Genomic DNA, 24159 nt, shown 5'->3' with positions numbered 1-24159 from the left:
AAAGAGTCAACAGTCCTGAGGCTTTCGGGCTCCTAGCGGTGTGAGCTCTGTCGCTTTGTGAAGAAAACAGTGGAAGACACTTTGGCTGAAATGGACTTTAGACTCATTAAGAGAGGCCAGGCGGATTTGTGACGTTGTTTAATTTAATATTGTAAGGAAAACCAGCCAAGGCAGAGTCATTCATCTCATTAGTGCATGAGTCTTGTGTGTGCACAAAAGAGATGGGAGATGACCGATGGGGTACATAATGAAGAAAAGCCTTGTCATATTTCTGGCCTTTGTCCAGACTTGTGCTTTTCAGGCAGCCACAATAAGCAGTCAGCAGTGAATAAGAGGCATCCAGCAGACGTTAACTCGCAGTGCGTGCTGCTGCACACATCATCCATATCATGACACGACAATTCCCTGTCCAGATCTGCTTCCTTCCACAGCTGTTAGCCTGAACTCAAGATTATTGAGAAGCAGTTCGCTTCCCTTCTTCCTTGTTTATCGCAGTCTCTCGAAATAGCTCTGCTGCCCCAGACAGCGCAGATGCAGTTTTGAATAATTTCTGCTCGGTCATGTTTAAAAAAGAAAAAGAAAGAAAGAGAGGCAAGAATCAGCGGTGTGGAAGCAATGAGTCTGCACAGGTTAAAAAAGCTCAGCTACAGCGTCTGAGTCATACAACAATCCTCATGTGACCCTGTCCAGGAGTCAGGAAGTCAGGACAGACCTCTGCTGATATGACAGCCTGACTCTTAAAGCAGTTGTACTCTGTATAGTTACACACACACACACACACACACACACACACACTCTTACAGTCGAAACAAGCTCAGACAGAGCAACACAAGCTCCTCCTTTTCCTCGGTTTCTTCCACCAGTGACGTTACTCCCTTCTCGCCATCCCACCTTCTTTTTTGTCCTCTTCTTCTTTGCTCCCTCTTGCCGTCAGATTGCTCCTTTTTTCAGAGCCTTCGTAGTGAAGCTCTCCTCTTTCCATCTATAAGGGACCATCCACACTAAAAATACCAGACTGAGCTTACGCCTCTAATACCACGCAGCATGCTTATCCCTCGCTCACGCCTTCTCTCTCGTTATCGCCTCTAATCTCCCTCGCTCTCCCATTCCGGTGTCCTGGCTTTCCCCCTCAATTCAATTGTGGAAGGGATGTTTCCAAGTGTCCTCCTCCTTTCCTCAGTTAATGTCATCTTCCCTTCTTTCACTTTCCCTTTCTTTTTCAGTTTCTCTCTTAGCCAGGCTGGCTTCCCCGGGGCTCATTTATCCTCCTCCTCTCTGGTGGCACTCAAAGCTTGGCAGCAGGCTTCATCCCTCTCTTTTTTTCTCATGTCATTATTCCTTTCCTTCCGCTTCTTATCCCATTTCTCTCTCTCTCTCTCTCGCTCTCTTTGAGCTACAAACACTGAATGCTAAATGTTTGTAAAGCAGAACAAGGTCACTCTAGATCTGCAAATCAGCTGATTAGAGGAGGTAGGAGGTTCAGTTCAGTATTTAGTCCTAAATATCCAAACTTTCTCTCTCCCTGTTTGTTAGCTAATGACATACCAATTACACATCAGCTAGCTGTCGAGTTAGCGTATTTGCCCAGTGAGTTTTCCAGGATGGCGAAGGCATGTCCCGCCCTACTCTACCCTAATCCTAACCAATCCCACTCCTCGTGCCTAAACCTAACCAATCCAACCAACGAAGGCAACAAGTACTACCCAATCAGAGGCAGGGTATGTCTTCGCCATCCTAGGAAACAGGAAGCAATTTGCATCCAGCTAGCCTAGTTAGCCGCAAGCCCCGTCATCAGAATAACATCCGATTCAATCTGCCCTCCTGTGGCCACAAAGAAAAACACCTCCTCTTTGAGGAAACTCCTGAAGATCAATACCATGCATATATATATATAAGAAGTTTAAGAATTAGGTAATCAGCACCCAGGTTTATTCATGTAAAACTAATCCGAAAAATGACACAATACAGAAAAAGGCATGTAAACGTCTTCTAGCGGCAGACAGAGCAAATCCAAAGTCTATGTTGTTAATTGAAGGTGATTCAGGCTCAGCGTGGTTTTATCACTGACCCGCATCTAAATAAAGACCTCATCTGTCCTGTTCAACGGCCATGCCACCAAACCAGACCTGCCCTCTACTTCAGTACATTCCAGGGCCTATGTGTCTCAGTAATCCAATGGAGTTTAATACAATAAATAGCTTACAAGATGCACTTTTCTATGGACCATTTTACCATTCTAATCAGTAGAACCCTCGGTTCTGTATTTTGATTTACATCTACTGATATAAACTAAGAGAGCTTAAGTACAAGGCTTAGCAATTTTAAAGAAATTGTAAACCACCATGACTTACATGTTGTGTCAACTCAAACCACATAATGTACATATACGTATAATGCGGCACACCCACACACACCCTACCATGCTCGGCCTACCACTGTGACAGGCTAAGTTTCCTGTGATGAGAAAAAGGTTAAGACCACAGCATCACGCAATGTGACCATAGACAGACACACACACACACACACACACACACACACCATCTGGTGTCACACATAAGTGGCTCGTCTAGAACCTAGAGACAAGATCAAACAAGCAAGTGAACATGAAAGTCAAGTTTGACGCATGAGTTAAGTCGTGCCTCACTCTAGTCTCAAAATCACTCATGTGGACACGTCCCTAAAACCGTATTACTCATGAGAGACACACACATTTTAACTGTTCCTAATCATGTATATGAAGTCATATTTTAGACTACCTTAAATGAAAAAAATCAGAGTTTCAATATGAACTATTGTAAGAAAATATTTAGTAAATAAACGCAAACACCCTCATGAAACCACCCACAGCTGTCCAGTATCCTAATCCAGAAGTGAAGCATATTGGGAACAGCACCCTCAACTGACCGATAAGTGGACAACATGTAAACTCCTGTTTTGTATTAAGAAACAGCACAATTACATAATATACTGTATATGTAAGTGCTGTAAAACATTTATATTTTTCCCAACATTTTTGCTTAATACTACTTCCTGCGAGGTCTGGTGCTCAAAAGATTTTAAAAGCATGATTTTATTTTTTTTTTTATTTGGTCATCTTCACGCCCACAAAGGCCGAGGTCAGACAACTGATCTGGGGTAAAGTGTCACTTTAATATCAGAAAAAGAGATATTATTTCTCAGGTTTGTGATCATTTGTGTTTATCAATATTATCCCTCAGAAATATCTTACCTTTCCCTCTCTACTTTGCTGAATAGCTGTGCTTCATACTTTGGGGATCTTTACCTCTTTAACATTTTCTCCCTTGTCTCTGTTAACATCACTGTTGCATCCGCTTCTCTCTCGGTATTGATGGACCTCATTGATCTGCACTCTGTTATATCATGCCAGATAGTTCTCCCCTTAGTGAATTAAAGCCAATCGTTGCATCCAGATAAAATTAGACACATGTCCCAAACCGATCATGACTAACCTAGAATTTAGCTCAGTTTTTACAGCGAGGTGCATTACCAACAGTTACTGAGCAAAAGGTATAGAGGTCAGTGAAAAATATCAAGTCAAAATGGTTTAGGATATGTAGCATTAGCATTAGCATATGCATGGGCTCAGTCCTCGACGGCCGCGAGTTCGGTTCCGACCTGTGGCCCCTTGCTGCATGTCATTCCCCCTCTCTCTCCCCTTTCAAATCTAAGCTGTCCTGTCAAAAATAAAGGCCTAAAAATGTCACAAAAAAATCTCTCTCTCTCTCTCTCTCTCTCTCTCTCTCTCTCTATATATATATATATATATATATATATATATATATATATATATATATATATATATATATATATATATATATATATAAATGGTTTAGATACAACAGGCTGTTACATAATGAATAGGCTATAAATTGGTTATTAGCGCTGAGGCTAAACTACAAAAGCCAACTGGAATGTTTTTAATGCTGCATAATGGGATGTTTAATCAGTGTTTTACCATTAGCTATGAATAATTGGACACATGACTAAACTCAGCAGCTTACTGGCAGCACAGCAGCTTGTTGTTTAGTGTAATGCATGAAGGTATAAAACTAAAACAGTCAGCCACGTAAACAGCGCCACACACAGGCTGAAATACATGGATTTGACTATATGATTCAGAAGCTCATGAAATATAACAGCCTCTCTCCATAAAAGAGCCAAATATGGAAGATTCTGCTCCTCTGACTCATGCAGATGAGATACAGCAATCAAGTCCTGCACCACAAAATAAATACAGTGTCTCACTGTAACAGGATATAAAACCCATATACTCTTTACAGCACAAGCCACTTTAGATAAGATTAAAGCTAAAAAAAAAACTAAAAAAAACCTGTAGGCCTACTCTTTCAAAAGCCATGCAGGTGCTGAGCTAAATGCTAAAGGCCGTGATTTAAACGCAGACATGCTAACCGATAAGTCAAGTTCAACATTATTAAAAATGACACAGCAGAAGGGGTGGAGCCTAATCAGGAAGCACATGGAGCTAATGTGAGATCTTCCCTTTCTCTCTGCAAAGACGAGACAATTCATAGCTGGAGCGGTGACGTGGAGAAGGGACGAAGATTTAAAAAAAAGGAAACAGAAAGAGCTTATACTTCTCTCTCAGCAGCAGTTGGACCAAAACCTCATAAGTCACAGTTTACCTTGTTGGAACCTGGCTGTCCGGCGACGACGGCGACGACAGTAAAACCAATATCCAGCTGCTGTCAAGAAGTGAAAAGTCACCACCAGGATAGGCATTATGACTGCAGGGTCTGTTAGAAAGTCCATCTTGTTTCATTAACTGAACGTTGCTCTGCTTCCCAAACTCCTAAAAAAAAAATGTCAGGGAGCTCCAAAAAGCTGACGATAAATGTCCAAAGACTAACCAAAAGCAAAAGTTATTGCTCCGTCTGCAGGCTTACATGTAAAGTCCCAAAACTAGTTGTGTCCATAAAGAAGAGATTTTACAAACGTTTTCTAAATGTCAGCCAACAGAATCACAGGGATCCTTCTTCTCCTTTCACTTCTTCTGTTTGGACACAAAGCAAAAGCACCAATGTTCCACGTTCTACAGCATCTCTCTACTTTCAGCACAGAACTACTGCAGCTAATAACTTCTGAGTTCTTCTCTCCATTCAGATGCCCTCCCTCTTTCCCCCCATCTCTCTCTCTCTCGCTCTCACTTGTTTTCAATGTCTCTCGCTCTCTGACACTCTAACAGTGAATTCCTTTCCCCTGAAACAAGCAACCAGACTTTAGCCGTTGCTGAGTGCACCGTTAGAAAACCGGTAAAAACCCAAAATTGGACTAAACAAACGGAAATGTGTACTGTGTGTGTGGTTTCCTCACACTCTCTAAAGGAAACAACATGGGAGATACCCTCATGCTCTTCTTCCTGTGTGTGTAGTTTTAGTTCAGCATGTTAAAGTAATTTTATATATTTGTTTATGAGCATAACACACCAACTCTTTCTGTATTTGAATGCATACACACATGTTGGCAGCAGTTTGTGGAAGATGTGTGTACTTGTATGTTGGGAGGAGTGTGTGTGTGTGTGTGTGTGTGTGTGTGTGTGTGTGTGTGTGTGTGTTTACCTCTGTTGCTATGAGTGATGCATCCTGGCTGTGATATTTATCTACTGCTATCTTTGAATGATGTCTGCTGACTGCTGATGGCGTGCTCAAAAGCTTCAGACAGAGGGGGCGATCAAACCGTGTGTGTGTGTGTGTGTGTGTGTGTGTGTGTGTGTGTGTGTGTGTGTGTGTGTGTGCATGTTAGACGTGGAGACATTACAGCGTGATTCAGCATGATTCAGGCTGCGACTGGAAGGCAGGCGTTCCTCAAGTTACTCTCACCTCGCAGAGAATTGTGTGTCTGTGCATGTGTGTTAGTGTGTGTGTGTTTGAGGTTATCAACTCAGCCCAGAAAAGCCACTGACATTTTAGTCTTAGCAACCTCCGGTCACAACAATACACAACCACAATCAATCTTACGACATTTAATTGCTGTCAGGGGAGAAACCGCAGCTTCATGCTGCAGTTTGAGCCCATTTTCCAACCCTAATACAATAATTCCAAAACAACTTTGTCATTTAGGAAACGCATGATTTTCACCAGAGAACAATAATACGATTAGGAAAGTAATAATGCAGTAATTTAGTCACATATAATAAATAAAGGCGGCTATATGGAGAGAGCAGTAATGCGTTTCTTTCCCATTAGTCATGTCCTAATCGGCACAATTACCAGATGACATGAGGTAATGGAGATGTGATACTGATGCCAGCTGTTAATCCTGTCCTCTGTTGGTGATTTCCTATTGCAACAGAACTATTATAATTACCCAGAGTCCTTTCTGTCCTAAAATTACCTGTAGAAGAGCCACTTTTTCTGGGATTTGGGGTGTTCTTTTGTGTCTCTGGTGCTTCCACACACATACAAACTTTGAAAAAAATCCATTCATGCTGTTTAGAGTGAGATACGGTTTGTGACGTCACAAGCTGAAACAAGCTGGCTAACCGCAACCATTAGCTCGTAGCGTTAACGCTAGCATGCTACCTCGTTCTCAATAGCAAAGCACTGCTACAACACACACAAGTTCACCATAATACACAAAAGAACTACTTACATGTGCGCCCTCATTTAGAAGTCTCCCAGCTAATCCTGCCTTGTAACTGACTGAAGTTGTAGAAACAGCCTTTCTTTTACGGTCTATGGAGCTAGCTAGCTGACATGATCTACATCTGAGCTACTGCACATGTGCAGTGCAATCAAAGATAGTACAGAAGAAGAAGAAAAGAGGTCTCACTCTGTAGCTAAAACAGAGACCAGCGAGAGAGCACTGCAGTACAACACAAATATGGTGTTCTTTGAAAATGAAACCATGTAAACCTATTCTGGTACAACCTTAAAATACAATATGAACCTGAAAATGAGCATAATATGGCTGCTTTAATACCTTTAAAAAAAAAAAGGGAGCATTCGACAGTGTTGCGAGTCTTTAGGAGGCAGAAAGCAAAACTGTAGTACCCGGAATCATGTCTGTCCTAAAATCAGCAAATACATAAATTCCCAACACACACAAAATGATTTGATTTGAGCACAGCGTGTATTGGTTGAGGAGGAAGAGGAGTGATTCAACAAGAAAGCATGCAAAACAAAGAGAATTAAAACATTTAAAATCTGCGTGACAAACAGTGAGTGATTGAGAGAAAAAGGGAACCAAGTGAAAGCGAGAGAAGGCAAAAGAGGAATTTTAGCAACCACATGTCTCTTGTGGTAAAGAGTGTGATGCTGCCACTATGGGGCAGAAGAGACCAACATGTGTGTGTTGGGCTGCACGACTTAACACTCAAACCACTGACAGTACCAGTGTCACTTTAGCTCTGAAAAACCACCAAACTCTGACAGCAATGACATCTTTCTTTTATAATCGACTTCATACTGATAGAAAACTACAACGGATGTATTTATTAGGCAAGGCAGCTTTATTTGTATAGCACATTTCAGCAACAGGGCAATTCAAAGTGCTTTACATAAAAGAAAGAGCAGTTAAAAACGATTACAAAAATTAAAAACAGATAAAAGACGAGAATAAAATTTACAGTGCGGTATAAGAACAAGTTAACCTAGTCCAACTCGGGCCTCCCAGAGGACTTATGTTTTCTGTTGCAACTCAGGTTCCAAACCTGATTAAGGCCTACTTTGGTGGTTTTAACTGTAGTTTTACCACATTCCTCAGAATAAGTAAAAGCTGGATCTACTTTCTTTAATAACTGGTTTCAGTTATATTTGTATTTCCTTTATAACTAAAATATTTCTGGTGTGTTTCACTTCATTGTTTCATTACCTATGTACACACAAAACTCACATTTTCGCACATACTATACAACTACACACACACATTGAGTCAACTCAGATAACCTGCATTGAATGTATCTGAATTTAAGATAACTTGCTTAAAAAATTAAGAAACACAAATCATTCACATGTAAAAGGTAATTTCATTTATTTCTTCCTCCTACATTCACACACTCACATGTTACACTGGCTGAGGTAATGGCTGCCGTTGTGCATGTTTGCACCTCTGTGTATGTGTGTGTGACAGCTTTCAGGGTCAAGAGGTCAGGGGTTCAATCTCACGTCCCCTCTCTGCAGGAAATGCTGCGTCCGGAAAGTTTATCCACACACACACACACACACACATACAAACACACACACACAGATGCAACCGGGGTGTAACAAAGCCCGGGGATGATGTCAGACTACAGTATAAGCTGGACACAAGAGAGAGGAAAGAGAAGAAGAAAGATGGAGGGGTAAGAAAAAAAGATTGAAAAGAGTGTGGAAAGCATAAAGGGAGACAGAGAGTGAAACTATAGTTCTATTGTGAGGCTTGGTGTTGTATTGGCTGTTTGTTTTGGGAAGTCAATGACCCATTTCATTCAGATATCACAGAGAGAAATCTCACACTCAATGCCAAACACACACACACACACACACACACACACACACACACACACACCAACAAAGAGAATAAGACACACATGCAACACAGCTTTTTGTGACTGATGTGTAGAGCCTCAGTACGGTCTCTTCTTTCACTTTATTAGCATAATATAATTCATTTGATGCTTACCATCAAAGCATAGACATTTAACCCTCACTGGACAGAAAGAAGTACAATTATTTTACATACGTCTAATCAATTTGCTTGCATGTTTCTCTCTTGTGTTGTTAATGCTGCAGCGTGTCATGTCTCCCTGTCTCTCCCTCCCCCAGTTCAACTCAATTCTCCCAGTCAGCATCCTTTACATAGATAGCCAGCAAGGTCACCCTGGTACACAAAGTATACACACACACACACACACACACACACACACACACACACACACAGTACTTTTATGAATATCTGTACTGTGCTTCCACATAATAGTACTGTAACACACAGAGAGATGGACATATACACTGAACAATCTGCAAAACCGGGTACAGGTTTATTATTATAAAACCATACAGCAACTAATTTGTTCCTGAATTTTCCTTTTCTCTTTAAATTATTTTTGGTATCAGCACAAAAATATGGATATCGTGCTGGCACCGGTATCAAAACGTTCCAAAAATACCCAGCTCTATATAATAGGAGTGGTTATGCAGCATCCCAGCTGTGTAAGGAACAAGCCAACTGCAGGAGGAAACAGGGAAACAATATGTTTCTGAAGGGCAGAAGGGTGGGTGAGCAGCAAGAGCAGCATGAGGAAAAGGACAGTCGCATCAGAGTGATGGATCCTCTAACCTTGGGCTAACAGGGCTCTCCATCTCATTCTTCCGCTTCCTTCACTTCCTCTGACAAAGTCCCATCTGCCAGACTGAACTCAATCACCCCCAGCTTCTATCTGTGCAAGCAGCTTCTAATAACCAGCTCTAAACTCTGTAACCATCTTCTAATAACCAGCTCTAAACTCTGTAACTATCTTTTTTGTATCATAACAAAGAAACTGACAAAGCTGTGATGGTTCAGTGTTGAGATTAAGGTACATTTTTGAGAAAGAAAAGAGTTAAAATGTTCTTCCTAACTAACCTAATGCCTCAGTAATCATTGCTTTCTGCCATTATCAAATTATACCCCAGACTCAGCCTTCTGTACAAGGTAGTGCTGTAATGCTGTAACTCTTTTGAACGTGAATAAAACAGCTGTTCTGAGCCTCCGGTCACCTTACAGCTGCATGTGGTGTGACCGTGACACATCGGTAGTGCCTGCCAGCCTCCCACGCCGTGTCCCGGCACTTCTGACCTCTGCGTTGGTGAAATGCAGCAGAAACACTTCCTGTCTGGAAAATGAGCCATCCGCCAGAGCCCTGACCTGCCATTCTGAGGTTGAACCATTCAGATGAAAGTACCAGGAGGTTTCAGACATACACGTTCAGGGGGAAAGGTGGATGTAGAGGGGAATATTTTCCATCAGCAGTACGCTCAGTACAGTGAGGCACCTGGCTGTCTAAAGCTCAGCCACTGAACTACACACTGTGAAAATATTGCCTGGGATCCTGAAACAGCAGTGATTTGCAATTCTGTTTGCAGTACAATGATAAATAGTTGATATATAGTCTGCAAGGAAAGTTGGAGCCACTTTAAAATTCATCCAAACGGGTACCTGGATATCTCAGTCGGTAGAGCGGGCGTCCATATATAGAGGTTTACTCCTCGACGCAGCGGGCCCGGGTTCGACTCCGACCTGCGGCCCTTTGCTGCATGTCATTCCCCCTCTCTCTCCCCTTTCATTTATTCAGCTATCCTGTCAATAAAGGTCTAAAAATGCCCCAAAAAAATCATCCAAACTATGACAAAAATTCTCCCCTGCAGTGTCAAACTGTGCAGTTAGGGGGCAGACTGGGTCCAATTACAGAGAAGCATATTCAGTTTGCCTCCAGTGTGGCAGCATCGACTTTTATCAAACATCTTTTTCAGCTTAAAACTCCCAAAAAAGGTTCATTCCCACACTTAGATCAAGGTCCTCCATTCTTTTTTTTCATCTTTACTCCAGACTTGGTGTTTGATGTCCAAACTTTTCAGTCTGTTAACTTTGGTTCAGTGTCTGTTTCAATGTACTGGTATATTATAACCAGAAAATGGTCAAACAATTCCCAGAAGGGGAATTATGGGAAATAATTATAAACCCAAACTGTTGTTTAATGTTCACGACATAATAGTCACGTAATATGTAAAACATTTACGCACACACACACACACACACACACACACACACACACACACAACGCAGTTTAGCTCTACCCAAATGGATTTGGCATCGCTGGGTGAAACATGCATAAGCAATCAACCTCAGACTGTTAGTTATTCAGGCATGGCAAATCACACAGCAAGGAGCTGGACTTCTGGATCACTGGACCTGATCGAGGCTTCACTGACAGTCCAGTTAACTAAACCGCAGAAATGATATCAGACAACTATGGGTCTTTTTAAAAAAAGGCACGCTGAGGAGTTGTCGGTTTAAAAAAAGATATATTTCATTGTGATTTAGTAATTAAGATATTTAACTACAAAGCCATTTATATTAAGAGGTTGTTGGATGGGAAAAAATGGGAGCCAATGGTAAGTTGCTGTTTTGTCCAGTCCTGTTTGTGTGTACGGGATGTCCTAGTGGCCAAGTGGTTTAGATGCATACCATATAGCCAGCCTTTATAACCATAGTTCCAGCCTCTCTCTTCCCTAGTTTCCTGTCTGTCATTGTACTATAAGCTGTTCAATAAATAGGTAAAGCAAAACAAAATAACAATCTAAAGAGAGGTAATGTTATATTTATTTCTGTCATATCTGTGTTAATCCCCAGCATGTAGGCAATAAATAGCTAATGGTAAGTGAGTAACTTATTTTATCCGGTTTGGCAGAGAACACCACGTCCACTCTGTTCCCTACTGTGGTCTCTTTTTAAGTGTGGAATGAACACATCAAAGGCTCCCAGTACTGCTGACAGTTAAGTAAGTTATGTTTTGATGGGAGAACTGAGCGGATCGCTAGTCCCGTTCCAAAGAGCAGACACGAATAGAGCCAGGAGTCATCAGACAGACAGACAAACAGAGAGAAAGAGACAGGCAGGCAGACAGACAAACGGAGAGAAAGAGACAGGCAGGCAGACAGCGATACCCCGAGATGCCATTAAGAGATTAGAAGAGAGAAGGATGAAACAGGAGAGGACAGAGGACAAGTGTGGCCCCCGAATAAACTAACAAGGATGGATTAACAGGAGTTGACCCGAGGATACACACACATACAGACACACGCAAAACACAGAGGGGCCAGAGAATTACTGAGCTGTCAGTGTGTGTGATGAAAAGTGGGAAGTTGACCCATCTGGAGACAGACTTGAGGTCAGCTCAGAGCCACTGCTTCAACTGGTAGCTCAAAGAGATAACATTTCTCTTGTAAAGGCTTCCTCCCTCTAACAACAGCTCTAATCTGTGTCCACAACACAGGTTGACTGTGTGAAAACCACAAAGTCACATTTACAATCATCGTCACCCTGTAAACAGTGACGTAATCACATTTCCCAAAAGCCTGCAAAGCTGCTTTCTAGTTAGTGTTTCAGGAAATGACAGTGGGTTTTTTTTTGTGAATGCAGAAATGAAATCGTGAGAGAGAAATGAGGGAAGAATCTCCAGGAAAGTACAGTCAAACTGGGTCACAGGCCCTGCTGCTGCTGCTGCTCAGTCCCGAAATGTCAAGAGAGCAACTCTTCTTGTTTCTAGAAGTTTGAATTCCTGCATAGCTAAATCAAATTACTTGGCTGAGAAAACAGGAAAGGTTTCTAAGCCTACACACCCAATAATATAGAAGCTGCACACAGCAGCAGTGGCAAAGCTTTTGTTTTCAGGAATCAAAGCCCAAATTACCCCTGTCCTTTCTCTCACCCTGCACAATAAAAAGAAAACAAAGACTCAACACCAAAAATAGATTATTTTAGCATTTAACATGGAATATCAAGAATCTGTCTGACTTATCATATAAGCTTTAACAGCACAAAAACAGCTGTGACTACTAGGGATGTCCAGATCCGATCACGTGATCGGAAATCGGGCCTGATCACCTGGTTTCAGACTCGATCGGAATCGGACGTTACCTCCCGTTCAGGACTCGGATATATATGTATATATATTCTCATTATTTTTTAACACATCTATAGTTATGCGGTGGCACAGAGTTAGACCCTTTTGACAGTAACAGCAACGCGTGCAGCATGACATCACTTTGTTGCAGAGACGCTATTGGTTAAATGCCGGCAAAGTAGAACACGGAAGCAGCTTGAAGCGGAAAGCACAAGTATGTCTGCGGTCTGGAGGTATTATAAAGGTGAATTATTATAGAAGTATAGGATCGGGACTCGGTATCGGTAGATACTCAAAATCACATGACTCAGACTTGGACTCGAGGGCAAAAAAACCTGATCGGGACATCCCTAGTGACTACCCACAAGTGCTTTGGATGTTACGTTTGGAAAAGAAACAGTGACTAAACAGTGACTTTAAAATAAAGACAAAATAGATTTTCTGCATAAAAGATTGTATATGTGTTTTAAAAGAATGATTAGCAGAATAAAAGGCATATTGATTATGGCAAAGAACATCATTTGACTTTCCTTTATCCAATATTTATTAATTTCATTTTTATCTTTCCGCCCTATGGTTAAGGTAGGAATTACTGTAAGTTATGTAACCAATACTTCTGAGTTGAGGCAAAAATGGGTTATTTACTGACGTATTTTGTGTGGTAGAACAAAACGTGAAATCTCTCATGCTTGTGTTAATGACAGCCCTTATTTCAGGCATCTAACCAAAAACCCATTCAAAAAATCCACTGACTCCGAGACAAGGGACCTGGAAGTCCAGAAATGACAACTCATCTCTGGGTTTTAGGACTCATTCCTTCTAGCCTGACAAGCCAGACCCACATCAAGATGTTGGGTCTGGGAACTCACCATTGACAGGGCTCAATCCGAGGGGCGGGATAAACGGTTGTCTTTCAAATTCTCTTTACATGCAATAGGATAGTGCTACAACCAAGCAGAGCAACAAAGAAGGTAGCAGAGGTAGTTGGTAGATTAAACTTTTGCCGTATCCGGTCGGCAAAACTCTGAACACATCTTCCTTTTTTAAGAATGACTTCAGTGCCGTTCTTTGTACTTTTCTCAAAGAAAAGCTTAACTCCAAGTCTTCCAGAATCACAGCCAAAGCCGATTCGAAAGACCGCTGTTCCCAGCAGCAGCAGCCATAAGCCCGCCCACCGACTCTATACACAATGTGATTGGCCCGGCCAGAGTTTGGTTTTTCCAGCTCACAAGCCAACGGAGAGTTGCTAGACCCCCCTGGCTGCAAATTACATTTGCTGCCGCTAGGGTGCGTCTAGATTTCTAGGCTACATTCCTTCAGCACTATGTATCATCTTCCTTTCCATAAAGGAAACAAACATTGACTATTAATAAGTCAGAGGACACAACATGTCCAAGTCACAGGCTTCATAGGCCCATTCCCCCACTATGTTTGGACATAACATCAGTCTTATGGGATTGTATAATGGAGTTTGGTTTGGTTTGTATGCAGCATAAGCACACTGAGCCTGACTGGAAGCAGGAAACCAACATGACCTCGGTGACCCGACTCATTCTCAGCCATCAGGCTCAAGAGCAGCGTGAAAACTGTGATCTTGACTTCTAGAGCTTTAACTGCCCGGTCAGAGCCTTCCTCGGGGTAAAGATCATGTTTATGCGTGTAAGTGTGTGTGTGTGTGTGTGTGTGTGTGTGTGTGTGTGTGTGTGTGTGTGTGTTGACATCAGCGTGGGCAAGTCGCCTAGGTAATCTTATCACACAGTTTATAGATGCACTTTAAGTCATCATCTTGACAGCACTGCTTAAACCTGGTCCTTTACATGTGCAGAAAAACAACAAACGCACAAATACTTCCCTGACACATCAGAGAAACCAGGAGCAGTAATGATGGGGTTAAAGGAAGAAGAGTGTAAGAGCTGTCACCCAGAATGGCACAGAGAAGCCCTGCATGGATGGATGGTGGGAAAGGAGGGAGGGGACAGAGTTCAAAAAAAGGGAAGGAGAAAGAGCGCTAGATTTATGACCCCGTGAGAAAAAGAGAGGCTTCATCCAAACTCTTTAGGTTTTGGGGCTTTAGTTAATCACAGGTTAATGAGCGGGAAAAGGTAGGAACAAAAAGAGAATGGAGGATGAATTAACTTTATTTTAATTCAGATTAAATTGGCACGCAACGGGAAAGACAGGCGAAAGTGAAAGGAAGAGAAAACAGGTGAGAGGACAGGACAGCCAACAACGTCACACAGTGTGGCAGCAAGGAGTGACAAGGGAAACAGAAAAAAAGAGAGAGTGAACTCCTAAACCAGAATATCACTTTCAAGAGTTAAAAATGTTCTTCCTTCCTGGTTTGTTTATAGTGTTTGGTTTCTAGCTGGATTAAAAAAAGAGAAAAGTGTACCAGAAATTGATATTATATATTATATTCATATATAATTTGCTTACAAATTATATATGAAATAAATTATATATATATATATATATATATATATATATATATATATATATATATATATATATAAATAAACTGGAATCTGTGAGGCACAATCGAAACAAGAAGAGTTTAAAGCCATGCTACGGTAACGTCAGCATGCTCACAATGACGATGCTAACATGCTAATATTTAGCAGACATAATCTTTACAATGGTCACCATCTTATTTTAGAGTGCTAGCATAACATTTGCAGACATTTGACCATAAAGCAAAATATTGTGCAAATTAAAAAAATGTATCTGATGGTGGCGCTAGATGAATAGTCATGGGATCACAAAAGCCAGTAGTCTTCTTCATCCTCTGTGCACCATGAATGTCTGTGCTTAACGTCTATCCAATATTTTCTGAGATATTTCAGTCTGAATCAAAGTGGTGGACCGATCGACTGACCGGCACTGCTACCTACAAAACAAAGCAGCTAGCATGGATTTAAAAATAAAAAATTGAATAAAAAGATGATACAACTTTACTTCTGTCCGACCTCAAACCATGGCTATGTTAGCGCCGTGCTTTGCTACATATGTACAGAGCAGAGAATGAATGAGAGATGGTAAAGAGGGTTAAGGAGGAGGTGTGTTTGTGAGAGCCACGGAGAAAGAGCAAGACGTCCATAGGGTCGTGAGAGAGGGACGAAGACGACAACGAAGAAGAAAAACACTTAGACGATGAGGTCAGTGGATGGGAAAGAACGAAAGACAAAAAGTGAGGGAATGAATGGGGCAGGGGCAAAGAATGTTAAGAGTGTACACAAATACAGGGGACCCTGACACATAACCACGGTAACCAGGCCCTTAATTTTAACCCCAGCTTTTCTCGTTGCCATGGACACCGGTCAATTAGGACCCTCCCTCCATCTCCTCGGCTCACTATCCCATCCTCTGGCCTTTCATTGGGGCACTTGACCCCAGCGCTTGAAAAAGCTGTAATTATCACGCTGTCAGAGGCCGCCATGATGTCAAAAATGTACATTCAGTCTGGTAAACCTCTCGGCAACAGAGGCCTCTCTTTAGTTTTTATTTTATTTAACAAGCGGTAGTTTCAAATATTTACTGGTTTTATCTTCTCAAATGTGAGGATTTTCCATATTTCTTTGTTTTATATCTTTGTAAGCCAAAAACACTTTGCTTTTGGACCGTTGGTTGGACAAAAACCATTAAAAAATTATTTTATTTTTACAGTTTTCTAGCATCTAATAGATTAAATAATTTTAAAAAAAAATCATCGACTAATGCCAATAATTAGTTTCAGCCCACATTTGGCTTTTTGCCTTGAGTGCAAAACAAACACAAGCTCACATTTTTAAAAACAGTAATCCTTTTTGTTTTAGTTGTACTGTCTAGCCTTCACTGGACGTTACAATCTGTATACTCACCAATAAATACTACATTTGTATCAGCAGGTCTGCATTTGGTCCTATTTGATGTCTTAATGGGTTTGGTGGTAAAACTGTCCTGAGAACAGCTTGTTAAATGTATCAAGTAGCCTGGATGAACTATAAACAAAAAAAAAACTCCCTCTCACTCAAGGAAGACTTTCACTTTTGTTTTATGGCTCCAAAGGCTTGTGTGCATTTGTTTTTATTTGCACATAAGCGTGTGTTGTACACAGGCAGGTGAGAGTTTGTTTGGAATTCAGTCAGTGAGTCAGTTAACGCTTAAGCGTGATTTATGTTTCTGCGGAGGCTCCACGCAGAGCTGTCCCCGTAGCCTATGTAAGCCTGAAGATTATACTTGTGCGTTGGTGTGTGCGTCGATCTCTTTAAGAGAATAGCAGGGCCGCCGTGTGTGTGTGTGTGTGTGTGTGTGTGTGTGTGTGTGTGTGTGTGTGTGTGTGCGTGGGGAGTGTGTGGTAGAGCGAGTGAGAGAGTGAGGGTGAGTCCGTACTCGTTCCGAAGCTAATTCCGAAGCTAAAGGGAAGAAAACAAATTAGCTAAGTTTCCATCCACTTGTCAATCGAATTATCTGAAGTTCGGTAAAAAAACTCATGCGAATAAAGCTGGTGAAAGTGTGTTTCCATCCAACGGCGTTAAAGCGAATAAAAACCTGTGCGTAATGACGTCACATGCTGTTTTGTGATCAAATTGGTATATCAAATTGATTTTAGACATTTTAAGGTGTTTCCATTCATTTTCGCACTGAATCGCACAACATTCAAGCTAACTTTTGCGAACAAAGTTTTGCTAGACAAAATGGATCATGCCATCTACCAACAAATGATCAATATTGCACAAGTTGTAATAGTGCTTATGTGCCAGCTGATAGCGACATATCGAGCTATAATAAGAAAACGACGCTATCAACACATGCTATGCTATGCTGATGCAGATGCAGATGCAGATGCACGTAAATGCCCGACGACAACGGAGGTGGCCTGTGGTGTGGGAACGACAGTGCTCCAAACTGTTCTGGGAGATCGTGGTTCAGAGACACTTCACGGAAACCCTTTGGTTGAAGCATTTTCAGATGACCAAGACAACATTTGACCTGTTGTGTAATTTTTTTGGCCCATCCCTTTTCCCAGATGTCGCAAGCTATCGCCCTCCGGTTCCAACCGAGAAGCGTATCGCCATTGTGCTCTACAAACTGGCTACATGCGCAGAGTACAGAGTGGTAGGCGAAACGTTTGGAGTCAGCAAAACCACCGTGCACTGGTGTGTTTACGCCGTGTGCAATGCCATACGAACGAGGATGATGCGAAGGTATATATACCTACCTGGTGCCACAATAGACGGCACTCACGTCCCGATTAGACCCCCTGCTGAAGGCTACAGGGGTTTAGTCAATAGAAAGGGCTGGCCATCAATCGTACTACAGGCTGTGGTAGACGATCGTTGCATCATAAGGGACATTTGTGTCGGCACTCCCGGTAGTGCGTCTCCTTGTTCGTCCACTTCCATCTGTCTTTGTTGACACCCGCCATGTGTGCAAACAGAGCGGAAATACTGGGCGGAAATGAACTAAAACTTCTTCTTCTTTGTTTTGTGGCGGGTTGCAACCATAAAATGACCTAAAACTTAATCGCAATTCATTATTTATTTATCGCATAAGCCGTATATCGATCAAGATAAAATCCGATGAGACCGAACGTATTTCATTCGAGTCGATATTCATGAAATTCAATCGAATTTTACTGTTTCCATAAGGCATTTTTCATTCGATATCACTTAATTCGGATAAAAACGTGTGGATGGAAACATAGCTATAGTCTCCCCTGTGCTTTCTGACCACAGTGGAAAATCTGTAGCAGGAAAAGTTAACCCTCTCCTTGATTTCATGTTATTTATGGAGAATGAGAACCCGGAAATGAGTAGGGGGAAATGCAACGCTACCAAACCACAGCCGAGCGACGTGCGTCACCGTGACGTGTATGTAGTTACATTTTTCGAAAGGTGCACGTCGGGCTACGGCTTGGGTACGGCGTAGGGGCCGTGTCTCCACCTACCTACCTACGTAGCCACGTTGGAGATTTAATGCTGAAGCATAAATCAAGCTTTATGTGTGTAAAAGTGTAATAGAGAGACAGTAGACTATTGCGCGCGCGTGCGTGCGTGTGTCTCAGTGATGAAAAGGCAGAGGGAAAGCCAAAGACCACCAAGAGGAGAGGGGAGGAACGATCGTACATCAGAGACAGACTGAAGCTTCTCTTTCCCTCTCAGTAATGGCCCTGTGTTAGAAGACCTTTTCATCGTGTTCACACTCCAAACAAATGCACACACACACACACACCAACACGCATATACACAGACCACAGCTCTTTTCACTATGTGGCAGAGCAGTAAATGAATGAGCGTATCTCGGTTTAGCCCGGAAGCAGCAGGGATGTGAATTGTGCCCAACTTGGAAAGTGATCAATGGCAACGTTAATTATTCCCCATTGCACAGGTTCATAAGAGAGTCAGGTATGTTACGACTCCGTACGGTTACATAAAGGGACAGTAATCCTTTTTTAACGAGCTCATGGGGAGATAAGTTCAAGACCGGCATTTGAACACTTTGTGGACAAGTGGGGTTTGGTGAAGGGCTACGTAACAGATGAGGAAGAGGTAGGAGAGGAGAGGTGTGGAAATAAAAGAACAGGAGAGGACAAACTATTGTGGGGAAAAGAAAGAGACGTGTTGATATAAGATATTCCTAAAATAAAAACCTATTTGAAGGAAACTTCCAGTTTATGGCAATTTGAGTACTATTTATTATTATTTTATAATTGGTTATGATAATACTGTACTCACCAAAATAATTCATGAATTTACATGCATTTTGATCTATCAGACAGCTGCAATGATTAGTCAGTGCATCATCATAACTCAATTCGGCCTTAATCAGATCCCCCAAATAGCTAAAAGTCATACATTATGTATATATGTCATACAATCTTTTAAATTACGGGACTTGCTTTACTGCATAGTATTCAGTATATGATTACACAAAATCTTGCGCTATTGGCTTAATATCTTTGGCTAAACAACCAATATTTTGTTACATTTTTAACGTGATTCGTGACTGACTGCAAGGAACAAAATAATTTAAGCGGAATCAAATTTCAATTTCCTAGTCTGCTTCATGTGTCACTAAAATTAAAGATTCTTGTTCTGACAACTGAGTTGGCAGATGAGCGGAGCAATGCTTCCCCTCAGGGAGCGCGAGATAACAAGGAGACCAAGCATATTGAAATGTTATAGCTTTATTAGCTTTGACACGCTTTATATAAAGACACTATCCCAATCTAGCACCCTAAAGTCAAAAATGGTGTTCTCAACTATTGTAAAAAAAAAAACAACAAAAAAAAACAACACATAACTCTCATGCTGCAGAAGCAGAAAAGGAATGATTTAAAGAGAATGTTTTTTTTGTAAATGTAGTTGGGACATTTAAAATGACGACATATCACGGACAAAGACGGCATGTTATCGTTATTTAATCTAAGGATAGTCAAAACATTGTTGGCCCGCAGACCTCCGTTAGTTGTCTTGGGCACAGGATCTGAAGACGGCTAAAAATAGACACGCTTCTATTCCCCCCCCATTTCCCATTCCAGAAGACATAAATCATTAACCCGACACACTGTTTTGACAAGCAAAAGTGATATCTTGTAATAAAGCAGTGCACTGACTGACGAGTGAAGGATCAGAAGACGCTAATGTTCTCCAGCTATAAATCACTGTACATGTATTAGTACAAAACAATTACCCCCAACACAATTTTAACCATTACATGAAGGAACATTTTGTTTAAGGAATCCAAAGTTACAAACAGTATGTTCTGTATACAGAAAGGTATTTCTCTAAAGGTTTACAGCTGCATCATATCAGTTATATTACTTTATAATCAGTTGGAGATGGATATCAGTAAACTCTGTCACTTCTGCTGCTGAGATGCATGCAATCATGACAGACTGAGAGGGATGTAGACACACCTGCGTGCACTCACAAACTCAGGTAAAACCATGTGAACCATAATTGCACTTACATGGATACACTGGATAACCGATAAGTGGTCACTCAGTATTGACCACAAACTATGTCGTTGTGATAAAGGCTGATAAAGCAAACATATTCAGGACAGATAAATGGAGAAAGACTTGCAGTGAACAGGGACAAAGGACCTATTGCTGCAGAGAGCCGAGCCACGTCAATTTAAGACAACCTGCATTCATTCGGGGAAACAAAATCATGAATAAAATGTATGTAAACAAAATGACTGCCAACAATAGAGCCAAAGAACATTGCTGATCCAAGCAACATTTTCCTAAAGCATCTTAATCAGGGAAGGAAGAGGAATTTAACAACCAGTTCCACAGGACAACTTGGCAGCAGACAACCTAAAAACCTTATTAACTCCAGCTTAGCGAGCTAATGAAGTTTCCATCCATGATTTGGTGCTGGGATGATCTTAATTCATTCAGTGGAACAGGATGGGGTTCCAAGCTAGAATATTTCTGATACCAAAGTTGGACCCAGACAACATGGCAGCAAACAGCACAAAAAAAAAAAAAAAAGAGAGAGAGAGACTCAAGTGCCGCAGTGAACTGTGCACAAGTGATGTGACATTTTGAATCTCTCTCCATTGTGCCTTGACCTTTAGGTTCTATATCACGGCTCTGCTCAGGGGGATTGTCGATGGAGGCTTGGTGAACTAAGGTACAATGTTCTCTTGCATCCAATCAAGTCCACACTGTGATAATACACCATAATCATGGAACGTAATGAGTTGAAATTAGATACTGACAGGAGGAGAGAACTTGCCAATTCAGTTTTCAACTTTTTGTGTGGGCAACGTGAGCATAACAAAACACTTTAGATGGTTCTGGATATGAACTATGTGACTATAAACAGGTAACAGTTTGTTTGTGAGGGTTTTTCTGCGTCATGCCAAGAATTTGACCCATCCCATATGGGATTACAAGACACTACTATTCAACAGACATCTTCCGGTCTCGCATGTACAAATCATGTGTAGAAATACATGAATAACACAAAACAAAAAATACATACAGACAAATATCTACCGATCCTCTTGGTAAAGAGCTTTTTTTCTCTTCTGCCAGGCATTCTCATGATAACTGGCTAATGTATGTATACGTTTCACATGGAAACAGCCATCTCAGTCTTTAAGCATCATCCATATTTACTAAAATCAATATCTGTTTTTTTTTTTATATTACTCAACAAAGCATCACGCTTTGGATGGATGGATCTCATTTTCTATATCATTTAAACAACACATCAAAACAGATCAACTTTCCTTCTTCTTTACCAACATATCGCCCAGTTTCAATAGCCAATGGTAAAATACCAGATCTCAACTGAGCACAAAGAGATCTTTGCCTTTTGGACACATTATATACAATAGAATTATCTGTGCCATATGTAACAACTGCTACTATGCTACTTCATCCTTCACTCCTCCTCCTCCTAAAAGGTACAATCCCCTACACTTTTCTCTCTCGCTCTTAAATCTTCTCTTCCCTCTGCCTTGTTCCCTCGCCTACACCCTGCAGTCACAGTGTCACACAGCTCACATCAATAACCCACACACACACACACACACACACACACACACACACTTAATTACATACAAAATTGTACTCTATCCTGTGTGATTATGGTCCTGTCAGTGCAGGGAGAGGGCTGCGGTTAACAAAGTCAAAGCTACAAGGATAGTGCATGTGGGGACATGGGGAGAGAGGTGGCGATAAAGTGTTAACAAAATGTTCACATGTGGAATGCAATAAAACACGTCTCTTGAGACAAACTTGAAAGATGTGAATTTGTTTGTTTACTAAGTGTCTTAATCATTTCCTTTGACCTGATTACTACAAAAGAATTGGGTAAGTCTATCCAATGGAGGGCGCTACAGCCCTGCCAGCAGCATTCAGGGGCTCTGATGGGTCGGTAATGGAAGCTGGTATCACACAATATACTTGAACAGGTTTACACACATGACAGTAAACACGTAAGCTGTGCCAGTGAGGCGACAGGCGAGGCCGCACCCCCACTGGAGTGATGCTGATAAACTCGAGGGAACGCTTATCATACTCAACACATCTGGGTGACTGCTACTGGAAACCTATGATTGTGTCTGTGAGTGTTTGTGAGTGTGTGACACTGGGCAGCAGGGTGACCCAGAATTTGGAGACATCATCAATAAGAATTGAGGTGAGCCTCCATGTTGATCCAACCTGCTGCTTTAGGATGCTTGGTAGCTGATTTTGTAAGCTAGACAAGGCTTGCCCAAAAGATTAAAATATTGATCACATATTCCTATTAAGTCTTTCTCTCTTTCACCGTAGCAGATATTAAGTCAAGTCGGTATCACCACAACCAAGCACGAATCAACCGCTGTTGACGTTAGGTAATTTTCAAAAATTCATGTCAGTAAGAGACAGCAACAACTGCAAATATTTAAAAGCGGGTGTAAGCCTAAACTGATTCATTTTCAATGAAGTAATTTTAAGCGTCGTCAATTTAGAGTTACTGCTTCTGTGCATTGTGTGCATTAGTCAGTCCCTCAAAATCCCTTCACACTGACGCATGAAACCCACACATCTCCTCCATTTATCTTCCTAATATAACTTCACTCAGCCCATATAAAAACTAATTTATTAGCATGAGAGGCTTCATCCGTTTAAACGTATTTCTCCATTGCACATTCAGTTCACATCTACTAAAAGCTATCTCAAAGAACAGCATGTCAAGCGCACAATGTGCTACTGTTTAATGGATATTATTGGATGACTGGCTATATTATTGCTACTTCTAAAATGGGCTGCTGTGCTTTAGTGCCGTAAAGGTTCTGCCTAATCTCCCCCATGTAATCATTAAACCTGCCAGCGTATTTGATGATTCAGGGCGCGTTCCTTTTAGACCAAAGACAGCGATCCGGCGATTCGCCGCAGGGTTGTTCGGAGATGGGAGTGTGCCTTAAATGGTCCATTTGTGTAACGCCCTCTTTTGTTATTTAACCCCCAAATGAAGTGCAAGTAGACTTTATACTTCACAATTATTGCTTTCCGTCAGATCGTTTATAGATCTCGACATTTCTGAACGCACCTGAAGGCAGCTTCATGTCACGGAGAAAGAGAAAAGAGACGGAGCGACTGTGCTTTGTTGTTGCAGGAAACAGTCAGCGGTTACACAAACTCCTGGGCAGTCAGGTGCTTGTGTTTCAGTTTTACCCCCATTCAAAATGAATAGGAAGACCTGCATTTTTGCCGAGCAGTCTGACGACCGCCTGAGTGTCTGTGAACGCAGCTTAAGTCAGACATACTGTACACGATACTGCCTTATTACAGCAGGCCGGGCCACTGCTCTGAAAAGCTGAGATAAACTAAGTCTTTTTAAGAGTTTGCCGAGGATGTGAGACAGAATACAAAATAAAGATGGTGGCTTAATTATGATGTCTTCTCCAACTATTCCATCTTCATTTAAATAGGTTAGTCCCACTGAGATTAGGGCAATGTTGTAATGTTGTAGTAATACCACTGCTAGATCTCCTGAAATGGGTTCATCACCATAGTCTTAACAATAACCAAATGTGAGAGGGTTTATATGAAC

General features: G+C 41.5%; 1 protein-coding gene across 18 annotated transcripts in view; it reads right to left on the bottom strand.

Annotated features, from left to right (window-relative positions):
- macf1a (microtubule actin crosslinking factor 1a) overlaps nt 1-24159 on the bottom strand; it is a 240862-nt gene that overhangs the window by 145943 nt on the left and 70760 nt on the right. For 2 of the 18 annotated variants that reach the window (XM_031295607.2, XM_035991430.1), the window contains exon 1: nt 4665-4776. The exons of 14 other annotated variants lie outside the window; for them this stretch is intronic. In XM_031295607.2, the coding sequence (XP_031151467.2) occupies nt 4665-4761 (97 nt within the window). In that variant the 5' untranslated portion in view covers nt 4762-4776. Of the gene's footprint in view, nt 1-891; nt 1230-4664; nt 4777-24159 lie in introns of those variants that run through there. 2 more of the 18 variants (XM_031295611.2, XM_035991432.1) reach the window with 1 other exon arrangement.

This window comes from Sander lucioperca, chromosome 14 (assembly GCF_008315115.2).
Source record: "Sander lucioperca isolate FBNREF2018 chromosome 14, SLUC_FBN_1.2, whole genome shotgun sequence".
Classification (NCBI taxonomy): domain Eukaryota; kingdom Metazoa; phylum Chordata; class Actinopteri; order Perciformes; family Percidae; genus Sander; species Sander lucioperca.
The sequence above is the reverse complement of the archived record's forward strand: the minus strand, read 5'-3'. Positions and strand labels throughout refer to the sequence as shown.